The sequence below is a fragment of the Euprymna scolopes genome, chromosome 42 (assembly GCF_053919585.1).
Source record: "Euprymna scolopes isolate OS-2025 chromosome 42, ASM5391958v1, whole genome shotgun sequence".
Lineage (NCBI taxonomy): Eukaryota > Metazoa > Mollusca > Cephalopoda > Sepiida > Sepiolidae > Euprymna > Euprymna scolopes.
The window spans coordinates 23,830,841-23,846,362 of NC_136523.1; the positions used below are offsets into that span (position 1 = coordinate 23,830,841).

Below are 15,522 nucleotides of genomic sequence, written 5' to 3' on the forward strand. Positions count from 1 at the left end.
CTCTACTAAAAGCACTAAATATGATTATAGTATTATATTGTATATTTCTATTTAAATCAGTTTTTTTTAACTCAACGGTGTTAAATGTTATTTATTTGTAAGGAAAAGACGTTAAAATAAGTTAAAACAATAAAAATATTGTTGACCTTTGAATAGCAGCAATGGATTTTAATATCGGACTTAAGACGGGGCGGGGCGGCCATGAAATAGGTAAGCAGACGAATTTTTTGAAACTGGAAATCAGAAAACGGATAGACGATTTAAACGCCTAAGCAAGCAAGCTGATTTAAGTTTCATAATTATATAAATATACGAAAATCTGGACAAATTAAAACATCATATTTAAGTCAAATTTATAAGACTCATCATGTCTGCCTGTCTGTCTGTCTGTTTCCATATTTTCAAACTCTATCACTTCCGAAACTAAAAGTCGCAGAGCGGCGCTAGGGGCCTCAAATGACTGGAGTTTTTTTTACGGACCATTCTTTTATGGGTCTTTAGTCGGTTAAAATAGTTTTTAAGAGGTTAAAAATTGAAAAAAAAAATAGTTATACTTTTTGTACATTCATCTTAGTTTATTTTTAATTTTTTAAATTTTTAATCAGTTCATATGCGTGTTGCATGGTGGTAACGTCATCGGCTTTGAAAGCTACTGTTTTGCTTATATGAATTCACAACTCTATAATAAGCTCTAGTCCATTACTTTACAGATGCTAAACTTCTGATAGACCATCAATATGGATTTAGGCAAGCCCGATCCACAGCAGACATCCTAACTGTAATCACTGAACGTATATACCATTCACTGGACAAAGCGGGGGGAGGGTAGAGCGGTAGCTCTAGATATATCTAAGGCTTTTGACAGGGTATGGCATGAAGGTATTCTAAAGAAAATCAGATCATACGGTATCACTGGAAGAATACATAACATAATTAAATCCTTCTTAGATAAGAGAAAAATGAAGGTTATCCGCGACGGTCGTACATCTAAACAATATGATATAAATGAGGGAGTGCCTCAAGGGTCTATCCTTGGACTCCTGTTATTCCTAATATTCATAAATGACCTCCCTGACAAAATTGTCTGTGAGATGGGTATATATGCTAACGACGTCACGCTCTATAACAAACACGACACGAAAACAAATGAACACATATCTAAAGAAATGGCAAAAGCACTAGAGGATGACCTCCGATCTGTAGTGGAATGGGGACATAAATGGATGGTCACATTCAATGCTGCCAAGACTAAACTCGTTTCCTTCAATAATTATAAGAGACCTTCTCTACCACCAATAGCAATGGGCAATGACTCTTTATCTGAAAGTACATCTTTTAAACTCCTCGGCCTAACGTTCACAGGAAACATGAGTTGAAACAATTACATTGAGAGTATTGCCAGGACAGCTGCGAAGAAGATATGTTCTCTCTACCGTGCTAGAAAGCTACTAACGCCCGAAAGTATCCTATACCGCTATAAGGCCACCATTCGTCCATGTATGGAGTATTGTTGTCATATTTGGGCTGGTGCATCTGCAACTAGTCTCTCGCTCCTAGACAAGGTTCAAAAGAGAGCCGCCAATCTGATAGGTCCTGAACCGTCATCTAAACTTCAGCCTCTGTCCCATCGACGAAATGTTGCATCCCTCTGCCTGTTCTACAATTACTTTAACGGTGAATGCTCTGACGAACTGCAAGCACTTCTGCCCCCTCGACGTAAATACTCTCGACAAACCCGACAAGCAGCTAAATCCCACCCCTTCACAGTAGAGATCCCTAGATGTAAGAGAGCCTTGTACTCCAGTAGTTTCTTTCCCAGAACAGCTAGACTTTGGAATTCCCTTCCGGGAACCTGCTTCCCCAACTGTACTGACATGCAGAAGTTCAAATGTAACGTGAACCGACATCTTGCTGCCCAACTCCCTACACAGTACCACTGATGCTTATGTCCCTGATAGTAGCCCCCTACATCAAAGTGGCAATGTGCCTAGTTTGGGGCGAAAATGTAATAATAATAAAAAAAAATAATAATATATACGAAATATTGACAAATCAAAATATCATATTTAAGCGTATTTTACGGCCGAGCAAAGTCCACTACCGCTAGTCTAATATATAAAAGTCACTATGTCTGTCTGTCTGTTTCCAAATTTTCAAAATCTATCTCTCCCGAAACTAAAAGTCGCAGAGCGGCGCTAGGGGCCTCAAGTGATTGGATATTTTCATGGACCGTTCTTTTATTGGTCTTAAGCCTGTTAAAATAGTTTTTAAGGAGTCAAAAATAGGTCGAAATTTAAAAAAGTCGTTACACATTTTGTACATTCATCTTAGAATATTTTTTTTATTTTTAAACGGATCATATTAGTGGCACGTGTTTATACAGTTGTAACGTCACAAGCTTTGAATGCTATATTTTTGCTTTCGGTTTCGATTCTAGCTGATGGCACCGAATACTTTTTTTTTTTTTTTACATTTGAATTCATTACTCTATAATAATGTATATAAAATCTGGACTAATTAAAATAGCACCCACAGCTACTCGGGTAACGCTCCCCTTCTCATTAATTAATGTTTTCGATGTTTTGTGACACCGGACGTCGGACAAGTAAATTAATATTTAGATGATGATGATGATGATGATGATGATAATAATAATAATAATAATACATAAGTTCTCTATACCGTCCCATATCCCCTCTCATTACTTAACCCCCCACACAAAAAAGAATGATGCCAAATAGCCGAGAAGGGTCAAGGAGAACGGAAAGACCGAGGAGAGAGCACTGACCAGACCACCGCTGAACAAGTGTGAAGAGAACTTGGACCTTGGGGAGGCTTATTGCCACTCAAATTCCAGTGGTAACCAATGGCCGCTGCTAGCGAGAAATCAATGGTAAGCGGCTGTTGCGATAATGCAAATTCATTCGCAAATGATAGAAGAGGCGGAGAGTACTGGAAAACTGGGAAGACTTGTTGTCACCCAGCTTCCATAATAATGTATATAAAATCTGGACTAATTAAAATAGCATCCACAGCTACTCGGGTAACGCTCCCCTTCTCGCTACTAAGTTAAAAAAAAAATACTCGGTTAATAATCACAGACCAACTGTGATTAACCGAGTGTTAGTTCAATTGTTATTTTTCGGATCAGTTGTTTTGAAAGCAGATAGACGCCGGTACAGCTGCAACATGATGAAGAGTGGTGTTATCTTTCGTGGCAGAAGACCATAGGACCCTCCTATAAGTTACCAAAGTGCTCTGGACATTAGACAAAAGACAAATTAGACAAAGGCGCAATGCAGTTGATGTCAGCACAGTTAGCAGATGTGTTCATCGATTTCAGAATGGCGACAGAGATCCGAGAGAGAAAACGCACTCCAGGCGCCCATGCAGAGCCACAAATCGCTGACAAAGGTGCAATAAGAATGCTGGTGACTATGCAGAAAAAAAAAATTCTGAAGCACAAGGTCGCTTGTACCACTCACTCTCTTTGTAGCTATTCAACGTTTACTTTTTTGAGTAAGAAAAAAATAGGAGGCCTTACTTTTGGAACGACTCTTTTATTTTTTGAGTTCACAAGTCCATGTTTAAACTTTCTTTGCGTTGGGGAGTTAGGCGGACATCGAATTCTAACGAAGCGAGTGAAAAAGACGCTAAGCAATTATAGCCGTTCGCTTTTTAGCGTTCGTACGAATCACTTAACGATTCAGTTGCCATAAGCTTTTAGGCGAAAATGTTAATAACGAGAAAAGAGGTGGGAGGGTATTAAAAGCATAATACAGCAAATAATTTATTGAATGATAGTAAATTTAATAATAATAATAATAAGAAGAATAAGAATAATAATAATAACATTAATAACAATAATAATAATAACATTAACAACAACAATAATAATAACAACAACAATAATAATAACATTAATAACAATAATAATGATAATAATAACAACAATAATAATAACATAATAATAATAATAATAACAACAACAACAATAATAACAATAATAATAATAACATTAATAATGATAATAATAACAACAATAATAATAACATTAATAACAATAATAATAATAATAATAATAATAATAATAACAACAACAACAATAATAGTAATAATAGTGATAATAATAATGATAATAATAATAATAATAATAATAATAATAATAATAATAATAATAACTAGCAGAAATTTTTTAAAAACTGAATAAGAAATTAAACAAATTTAAAACAATTTTAATAAATTCTTTTTAACTTTTTAAAGCTAAAAATAATTTAAGAATCTACATTTTTTTTTTCAAATAAAATTCAACATTTTTTCTGAATAAATTTTAATATAAATTATAAAAGCAGTATATATCAATTCACTGGCATATTTTTTTTGATTTTAAAAAGAATCTTTATAACAGTCTCCTCTCAAAATGACTAATTATAAATTATAATTGCCATGTTTATGTTTGAAAATTTTTGGAGAAAAAATGGTTTTAGTGATTTTTAACACATCAGGAGCGACCTAAGTGAGGTAGTTCGTTCTCATTAATTAATGTTTTCGATGTTTTGTGACACCGGACGTCGAACAAGTAAATTAATATTTAGATAATAATAATAATAATAATAATACATAAGTTCTCTATACCGTCCCCCATCCCTTCTCATTACTTAACCCCCTCACAAAAAAGAATGATGCCAAATAGCCGAGAAGGGTCAAGGAGGACGGAAAGACCGAGGAGAGAGCACTGACCAGACCCCCGCTGGACAAGTGTGAAGAGAACTTGGACCTTGAGGAGGCTTATTGCCACTCAAATTCCAGTGGTAATCAATGGCCGCTGCTAGCGAGAAACAATGGTAAGCGGCTGTTGTGATAATGCAAATTCATTCGCAAATGATAGAAGAGGCGGAGAGTACTGGAAAACTGGGAAGACTTGTTATCACCCAGCTTCCAGGGAACACCACAGGTTGTTTTCAAGGGGAGCTCCTTTATGACTTGTGTGAAAGCGCCTTGTGAGCCAATAATAATTAAGAACAGGAACAGCAACACTTATTGTATGAGCACTAGGAACAATACTGAAAAAACTTAAAAAAAAAAAGAATGGGAGAAATTGGATTCTGAGGGATGGCTGAGTAGCTACAACGGATAACGATAATGAAAACGGCTGAAATATTAAGGAAAACCATTGAATGCGGAAACCAACACACAGTAGTTACAGGCACAAGCCAGACATATAGAAACTGCTAAAGATATAAAACACAAAGAAACAGGACATGAACTCATGAAAGCTGAAATGGTATAATTGTAAGTTAACCCACCTGCGCCCCTGCCTTCCGCCCCCCCCCCACCGTTTTTATTTTGTCTGTGAGTGTGTTCACATAAACTGGCGCCACAACAAATAAGGAGGGTTAAGGAGGATGGAAAGATTGAGGAGTGAAAGCACTAGCCAGACCTCATATGAATGAGTGCAAAGAGGACTCGGACCTTGGAGAAGCTTATTGCCATCCAAACCGAAGTGAAAACCAATTGTCACTGCTAATGAAGCGACTGTTGCGATAACGCAAATGGTAAGCGACTGTTGCGATAACGCAAATCCTTCTGCAAAAGTTATGGAAAGAGGTGAAGAATGTACTGGAAATCCGGGGAGACTTGTTGTCACTCAGACTCCAGAGAACACCACAAGTTGTTCTCAAAGAGAAATCTTTGATGATGGCCTGTGTGACTATTCCTAGTGAGTAAGTAATAATCCTGATTTCATTTTATAACTTCTTCGTGAAAAGAGATGGAATTCATTCTCAGAGGTTTTATCCCCTCAATCCTGGCTTCAAACCAGGAGCTTCAAAGATCAAGGTTTTTCATAAGAATATTGGTGGTACATAAAATAACAGAGGTTTGGAGACCGCCCAGCCCAACATATATGAGATTTATAGTTTTTTTTTTCAAATATGCCTTCATACTTTAAGACTACGCCTAGCGTAGCAACTACTACCGTGATTACTTGTTTTAACCCTTTGCACACGTCTTATCTCCAAGGCCAACGGAGGATAACTACTACACTTGCTCTCTTTCTTTATCACATTCTTGTCTCAGGGCACTTCAAAGACAACAATTTGCCACCTCGACAAATAATAGTAGTAATAATAATAATAATAATAATAATAATAATAATGGATCAGGTTAAAAAAATACTCGGTTAATCGCGTAGTCCAACGGTCAAGTTGATGTGTTAGGTCAATTGTAATCTTTCGAATCAATTGTTTCGAAAGCAGATAGAGGCCATTACAGCTACAAGGTGATGAAGAGTGCTGTAGTCTTTCGTGGAAGAAGACCATCGGATCTTCCTGTAAGTAACAGACCAGAGAACCAAAGTGGACCGGACGTTAGCTCAGTGGACAAAGGTCCATCGGACATCGTTAGCTCATTAGCTCGCTGGACAAAAGTGTTATATGAAATTTGATTAAAGAAAATGCAAGTATCTTCCTCCTCCTCTTCCTCCTCCTCCTTTTCCTCACCCTCCTTATCTTCCTCCTCCTCCTTCTCCTCCTCCTCCTACTACTACTTGATATTTTTCTTTTTTTTTCATTGTAGCATTTATTTACGTCATCCTCTTACTATGCTTTCCTAGCTACTACTACTACTACTACTCTTATTATCATTATTATTATTGTTGTTGTTATTATTATTACTATTATTATTATTAGTAGTAGTGTCACTGCTACTACTACTACTACTAATGCTAATGTAGTCTTTTCTTTCTCTTCTTTATTCTGACATATATCTTCTTACTCCCCTGCTCTTACTACTACTACTACTACTACTACTACTACTACTACTACTACTATTAGTACTACTACTACTACTACTACTACTAACTGATACTTTTCTTTTTTTAATTCTAGCCTTTATTCATGTCATCCTCCTACTCTCCTGTTATAGCTACTACTACTACTACTACTACTACTATTGTTATTATTATCACCATCATTATTATTATTATTATTATTATTATTATTGCTACTGATACTACTACTACTACTGATTTAGTGTTATCTTTCTCTTTATTCTGGCATATATTTACGTTATCTTACTCTCCTGCTCTAACTGCTACTACTACTACTACTACTACTACTGCTCCTGCTACTACTACTACTACTACTACTACTACTAATAATAATAATAATAATAATCTTTAATAATTTTTCCAATATCAAAAGAGAATAATGATCTGTTCAACTACTGGACTTCATTATTCTTCAAAAGAAGAAGTAAAAAACAAACACAAATAAAAAAGTAAATAAAAACAAAGGTCCATTAACCACAGTTTCAGACTGTTAAAACTATGTAAGTCGGCAGAAAATCAAATTTTCTTGCGTTTGGTAAAAATTATTTATTGCATATACATATTTTTTCTTGTTTACTCGACATGAGTGTCCATCTTAATAATAATTTTTCTCGTTATCTATTTATCTTTTTTTTAAAAATTTTTTTTTGCGCCAGAACATGGCAAACCACGTCTACAAGGGCCCGTATTTGGTGGCCAAAGCCGTCAACGACAATTGCCCAGACAAAAACATCCATATCTTGGACATTGCTTGTGGGACAGGATTCGTCGGACAACATGTAAGTAAAATGATTTTCTGTTTTTCTTATCTTTTAAGATGATTTAGATATTAACCCGAACACACTATAATAATCGTTCTATCTGTGTGTGCGTATATATATATATATATATATATATATATATATATATATATATATATATATATATATATATATATATATTATATATATATATTAATATATATATATTATATATATTAATATATATATATATATATATATATATATATATATATATATTAAATTGTAATCCAATGAATTTAAAAAAAAACTCTCATTGAAATGAATTTCATATCAAAGAATTTTTATTATTCTAAGCAAGACAAAGAATGCTTTAGAAAGTTAATCTCCTTAACCTATAGGGTTTCGATGTCTACCATCTCATCAGAGGAGAGAAAATATTAGCAAATATTTATAAGTTATGCACCTATTTGCTAAAGTCAGTGAGACATGGAAAGTCAAAGTCAAAATAATAAATTTATCAGAAGTCATGTAGTAGGAGGATTTGCAGATAAAGGATATGAAATTTTTTTTTAAATCCAGCTTGCTTGGTAAAATCCATGTTATGCGTTCTTTACATCCGTTTGGTAATAAGGTCCAAGTTATATGTTGGGTAATCCGCATAGCTGTGTAGATATCCGAATCGGGCAAGTATTCTAAAGTATATATATATATATATATATATATATATATATATATATATACCCCCCCCACACACACAGATAGCGCGATTATCATAATGTGTAAGGGTTCCGCCCTCATTTGGGTTCATCAGTTAGACACATCCGAATATATATATATATATATATATATATATATATATATATATATATATATAACCGTTTCACATTATGATAACCGCTCTGTGCATGTATATATATATATATATATATATATATATATATACATATATATATATATATATATATTATTCCTTATTGGAATTTTTTATTTTTGAGATGAGCATTGTTGCGCAGTTGATAGAGACGTTGAATCTCTACGGTTCCAGATGAACATTGTCTGAAGATAGCGGTTTCAATCCCACCCAAAAGCGTGCCAGAGGTAATTGGTCAAAAATGTGGTGAGACGACAACAACTACGGATGGCAGTGATGGCTGAGAATGCAGTTAGGAGATTCGAAGTTCCTATCCGTCGCGGTTACCACCTGACGAAGGCCAGAGGAAGTTGGCCGAAACGTTGTGCACCAATAAAAAGATAAGATGAGACTAATAGTCCGAAATAAAATAAAATTAACATACAATGCTCATCTCAAAAATAAAAAATTCCAATAAGGAATAATATATATATATATATATATATATATATATATATATATATATATATATATATATATATATATATATATACATGCACAGAGCGGTTATCATAATGTGAAACGGTTATATATATATATATATATATATATATATCTACTGTGTAGGGGTGGGACTTTGCTGCTTCTCGGGTTTGTCGGAGGTATTTCCGTCGAGGGGGTACACGGAACACCCATCATTAAATACTTGTAAAATAGGCAAAGGGAAACAGCATTTCGTTGATGGGACAGAGGTTGAAGCTTAGATGACAGTTCAGGACCTATCAGGTTGGCGACTCTCTTTTGAACCCTGTCTAGAGACTAGTAGCAGATGCATCAGCCCAAATGTGACAACAATACTCCATACATGGACGAATAATGGCCTTGTTAAGGTACAGGATACTTTCAGGTGTAAGTAACTTTCTAGCACGGTAGAGAGAGCCCACCTTCTTTACAGCAGCCTTGGCAATGTTCTCGATGTATCTGTTCTAACTCATGTTCTGTGACCGTTAAGCTGAGGACTTTAAACGAAGTATTTGCTTTCGCCATTGCCTTGAATATGTGTCCATTCGTTTTCCTCTCGTGTCTGTTATAGAGCGTGGTGTCGTCAGCGAATACACCCCTCTCAGAGACAATTTTATCGGGGAGATCATTTATGAATATTAGGAATAATAAAGGTCCAAGGATCGACCCCTGTGGTACACCCGTAGTTATATCATATTATTTAGACGTACGACCATCGTGGACAACATGGATTCTTCTCTTATTTAAGAAGAATTTAATCATGTTAAGTATTCGTCCAGTAATACCATAGCATCTGATTTTCATGAGAAGATCATCGTGCCATACCCTGTAAAAAGCCTTAGATATATCTAGGGCTACTGCCGTCTCGGCCCTCCTTATCCAGTGCATGGTATATACGTTCAGAGATTACATTTAGAATATCTGCAGTAGAATGGCTTGCGTAAATCCATATCTCGATTGCAGTATTTTGAAGTATTTTGAAATTTATTCTCCTTTTCTTTTAACTGTTTCGTTTTTTTTTCATTTTTCTTTTTTCTTTTTTGCAGTTGAATCATTTTGGTTTTTCTAATGTCGACGGAATGGATGCTTCGAGCGGGATGCTGGAAAAGGCAAAAGCGAAGCATGTCTATAAGAACTACTTCTGCTCAGCCATCGGACCACCGAACCCTTCAACAAACATCCCAGATCGTAATTATACTATTATATACTAACTAGCAATAAGACCCCACGTTGCCCGGGATAGAATGGGGATCACTACCATGTCCCTTTTCAACATGCTCCAATATAAACGCAAATTCCATGAACAAGGTTTCTTTCCTAGAACTGCCTGTCTGTTGAACTCTGTAACACTGGCCTGTTTTCCAGCCAACGGCAAAATGGTCCTTTTCAAGTCCAATGTAAACAAGTTATTGTTTGGCCGTCCTCGTAATGTAACGTAGCACGGAATCACGTCACCGGGAAAGAAAAAGAAAAGAGGAAGAGAACGATCACGTGAGATATGAGATAACGTTTGAGATCTCGTGAGAAACATGGAGAACGTTCTAGATCACGTGAGTGACGCCACGGCTGTACGCATGATGAAATAATTCTTGTGTTTCAAAGGGCAAGCGAGTAGGGGTTATTTCCTATTCTTTGTCTTGGTCTCCTTTGCGACTGAAACTGCACACAACATGTGTTGGTCCGCCGACAACATTATATTAATTAATCAAATTCTCAATCAATCACTACGCTGTTGTCTCTGTAAAAACTCATAAACCCTTATCCTCGAGTGGCTTTATGGCCTAGGTAAGGGGTGACTTTTTACTGTTCTATTTTCTCTGTTTAACTCCCTTACATAGACAGGAAGAGACCCGAGTACAACCACGAATAATAATAAAAAAAAAATTTAAAAATGAATTAGAAAGATTTCTCCTTCACTACCCCCCCCCAAAAAAAAACGAAAAAAAAAAGCGTGTTCTATAAGAACAGATACTACACACTATTCCTAGCCAAGAATAGTAAGAAGTGGAGCTCGAGTTTACTTTCAGCAACCTTATAACTCTCGCTTCAATTATTTTGTCCTTTAGTTTTCGCATCCCATAAGCGATGTTTCTGACAAAGGGGAAAGAATTGCTGTTTTCTGGCCTGAAATCAAATCCATCTAATACTTATCGTTGGATTGTTTTTTTTTTTTTCGCTTGAACTGTTATTTAATTTAATTTTATTTTAGCCTCTTATATGAAGTGGTTTCAAGCTTTTTCTCATATCATACGCATATTTTGAACATGGAATGAAAAGACCTCTTTACAATTTAAACCCACGTCTTTTTGTGAATGTTGGACAGTTGTCTTAAAGTGTTTAATGCATTTAATAGTTAACCTTGACTCCTAATACTTACTATCTCTAACCCTTGATACTAGCCCTAATGAAAACCCTTAATACAAACCCTAACCCTAACCCTTGATACTTACCCTAACTCTAAATCTATGTACTAACCCAACTCTACCCTTAATACTAAACATAACCCTTAATACTAACCCTAACTCTAACGTTTAACCTTAACCCTTAATACTGACCCTTAATACTAACCCTTAATACGAGCCCTAAATACTAACCCTAACCCTAACTCTAACCCTAAATACTTACCATAATTCTAACTCTTAATACTAACCTTAACTCTTTATACTAACTATAAACCTAAATGCTAACCCGAAGCTTAATACTTACCCTTAATACTAACCCCAATCCTTACTCTTAATACCAACCCTTACTCTAACCCTAAATACTAACCTTAACCCTAACACTAAATACTAGCTCTAACTCTAACCCTAAATACTAAATGTAAGCCTAAATACTAACCCTAACTTTAACCCTTAATACTAAACATAACACTAACTCTAAATACTTACCATTACCTTTAATAGTAACCCTAACCCATGACCTAAAAAATAACCCTAATTATTCATTTTGTTTTCGTTTCATAATGTTCTTCAGACACATACGACGTGATAACGATTGCTGGAGGCTTCGGTCCTGGACACATCCCCTGTGAAGCAGTCGATGAAATGATTCGGATCGTCAAACCAGGTGATTTTCATTTTTAACGATTTGTTATTTTTTAAATTTTATTTGTACAGCATCCAACGTTCAAATATACGCATCAAAGTTGGAGAATCAGCCGTAAGTGAGCTCTCCTCGTGGATTACTCACTATAAAGTTTCCTGTCTTTCAACGTCACATTCTTTACACAGAACCGACCTAATCATAGATGATCTATTTCTGATCCACCGTCTTTTAGTGCATTTTCGGACGCTGGACATTTTTTAAGTCGCGTGCAAGCGACTCTATAAGTCACTCCGTCGGTCGGCCGGTTGGTTGGTCGGTCTGTCGGTTGGTCTGTCAGTCTGTCCGTAACACTTTTGTGCTTGGCCTTTTTGGTTAAGATCAAAGTTCTGTTGTTAATAGATGTTGTTCTTAGCTTTTTAAGCTTTTTTTTTTTGGCCTAGATCAAAGTGTAGTATCTGTTCCAGCAGATACTGCAAGCAAAGACCATATGTGGGGTTTCCCCCACATATAAGACCTTGGTCAATGTAGGGGCAACCCTTCATACCAATTGTCACTATCCAGCTCCTCTACTCCCCCGGGAGTTGGTCCCCATTTCCCCTTCACTCCTCACATTAAAAATCGGCCTTGTGCCTAATTTGCTCGGTGGGGGAGCGAATAAATTCAAACCCCACATATAAGACATTGGTCAATGTAGAGGCAACCCTTCATACCAATTGTCACTATCCAGCTCCCCTACTCCCCGGGGAGTTGGACCCCTTTTCCTCTCACTCCTCACATTAAAAATCGGCCTTGTGCCTAATTTGCTCGGTGGGGGAGCAAATAAATACCATCTTCTTGGACTTTTGGCCAAGATCAAAGTGTAGTATTTGTTCTTACTACATGCCGTACTTATTGTGATATAAAGTTGGGGATCATTTTTCTGTATTAATTTAATGTAATATAATCACCCACTTCACAACCAGCCAGTCTCAAAGCCATGCAAGCCATTCTCCAGATCATTCAAGTTGCTTTTGAAGGATTCCAGTTATTTTTTAAGCATTCAAGTCATTCTTAAGGTCATTCAATTCATCCTTAAGTTCATTAAAGTCATTCTAAGTCATTTACTTTTTATTTATTTAAGTCATTTCAGCCCATTTTTCGGTCATTTTAGTTTATCTTTAAGAATTTCATGTCAATCCCACATTCACGCATTCATTCATTACACGAGAGCACGCGACTAATGGCTATCGGCCTGATTTATAATATTAGGACACTGCGGACAAACTCTCCTGTCTCAGTTCTGATTGGCGACTGGCAAAGACAATTCACATAAAGTGGCCAACCGAATATATATATATATATATATATATATATATATATATATATATATATATATATATATATATATATATATATATATATATATAGTTTTTTTGGAAAAAGAAATCCAGCAGAGTGCTCAATTAAAAGGAAAATCCGAAAAATAAGAGCGTATTTATATTTTGTATTTTGTGTACAGAAAGTTTTAAAATGAGATAAGTCATTGGTGCCGTCGGTTCCAAGCCCGATAATTTGAACCGTTTTAGATATCCATATCAAGCTCTCTTCAGCCAATACTCATCTCTACAGCGAGTGAGTATTAGTTAAGAGAGAGCTTGATATGGATATCTAAAACAGTCTTAATTATCGGGCTTGAAACCGACAGTACCAATGACTTATCTCATCTCACAACTTTCTGTACACAAAATACTCTCTCTCTCTCTGTATATATATATATATATATATATATATATATATATATATATATATATATATATATATGTATTGTTTTTAAATATAATTATCCACTGACTCGTGTTAAGTCGTCTATGACTCATCAGAGTAGCTGAATCTAGCGAGATTCGATTTATATACATGCATATCTATCTATCTATCCCTATATATATATATATATATATATATATATATATATATATATATATATATATATATAAAAGTGAACGTGTGTGTGTGTGTGTGTGTGTGTGTGTGTGCATTTCCTTACGCAATAACTCTCTCAATTTACGGTCTACGGATTCGAAATTTGATATGCTAGGTACTGAGATTTGGGGAAATCTTTGAGATCGGTTTTCGGCTAGAAATTTGTCTGTTAAACGGTCAAAGTTCAAGGATTTGACCTTTGAGAACTTTACCCAACTCCTCCGACAATTTTGGGTCTACGCACTTAAAATCTTAGATATAGGTTCCTTGGACATGGATCTAATTTAATAACTTGATTTGAACCCAAAACAATAAATTTTAAGGGGTCATAATAGGGGTCAAAGTTTAAAAAAAAATTGCCCTCTACGGTCTCTTCCAAATTACACAGACAATTTCTGGTCTAAATATTTGAAATTTTACATAAACGGTATTCAGAGATAGGGCAAGCTTTTTCATCAGTTTGGGTCGAATATTTTTAGTTACCAATATATAAATGTATGTATGTATGTCTGTTTGCATGTCTGTCTTAAACTTTCAATAGAGGCGACGGATTTTATCAAGATCAGTATCGTTTTAAAGATCGACCTTTCATACGACACATTTCGAAAAATTGGCTAAAAACATTAATATCTTCCCCTTCAACTAGGCACTTTTTTACAGGGGGCGGGGTCACATTTTTGGCCGATATTTTTGAAAGTTATCCTCTCGTTTAGATTGTCTTGCCTTAATTTAAAAAAAATGTCGCTTCCGTTTTGGCGGTGGCCGTAACAGCATAAACGTTAGGTTTTACCCCGTTCTTTTCCTCCTTTGCTGTCCGGGTTCGAACCTGCCTTCCTACTACCACTTTTTTTTTTTTTTGCTCAACATACGCCGGGCTGAAATGCTAGTATATCTATAAAAGTGAACGTGTCTGCGTGTGTGTGTGTCTATGTACATTTCCCTACGCAATAACTCTGTCAATTTACAGTCTACAGACTCGACATTTGTTACACAGGGTACTGAGATTTGAATAAATCTTTGTGATCGATTGTCGTGCGCAAATTTGGCTGTTAAGGGGTCAAAGTTCAACGATTTGACGTTTGAGAACTCTACCAAACTCCTCCGCCAATTTTGGGTTTACGCACTTAAAATTTTAGATATAGGTACCTTGGACATGGATCTAACTTAATAACTTGATTTGAGCCCAAAACAATAAATTTTAAGGGGTCATAATAGGGGTCAAAGTTAAAAAAAATTGTCCGCCTTTAAATTTTTTTTGCCCAACATACAACTCCAAACACCCGGGCAACGTCGGGCTTAAATGCTAGTGTATATATATATATATATATATATATATATATATATATATATATATATATATATATATATATATATGTGCATATATACATATATGTGTATATATATGTATATATATGTGTGTATATATATGCATATATATATGTATATCTATCTATTATATCTATAAAAGTGAAAGTGTCTGTCTGTATGTGTATGTATCTGTGTATCTATGTGTGTACATTTACCTACGCAATAACTCTGTCAACTTTCAGTCTACAGAATCGAAATATAATATA

General features: G+C 35.3%; 1 protein-coding gene across 1 annotated transcript in view; it reads left to right on the forward strand.

Annotated features, from left to right (window-relative positions):
* The window catches only part of LOC145266967 (methyltransferase-like protein 27), a 75,106-nt gene that overhangs the window by 42,937 nt on the left and 16,647 nt on the right, over window positions 1-15,522 (forward strand). Inside the window, exons 2-4 of the mRNA XM_080122806.1 lie at window positions 7,486-7,608; window positions 9,991-10,132; window positions 11,918-12,010. Of these exons, the coding sequence (XP_079978932.1) occupies window positions 7,486-7,608; window positions 9,991-10,132; window positions 11,918-12,010 (358 nt within the window). The remainder of the gene's footprint in view (window positions 1-7,485; window positions 7,609-9,990; window positions 10,133-11,917; window positions 12,011-15,522) is intronic.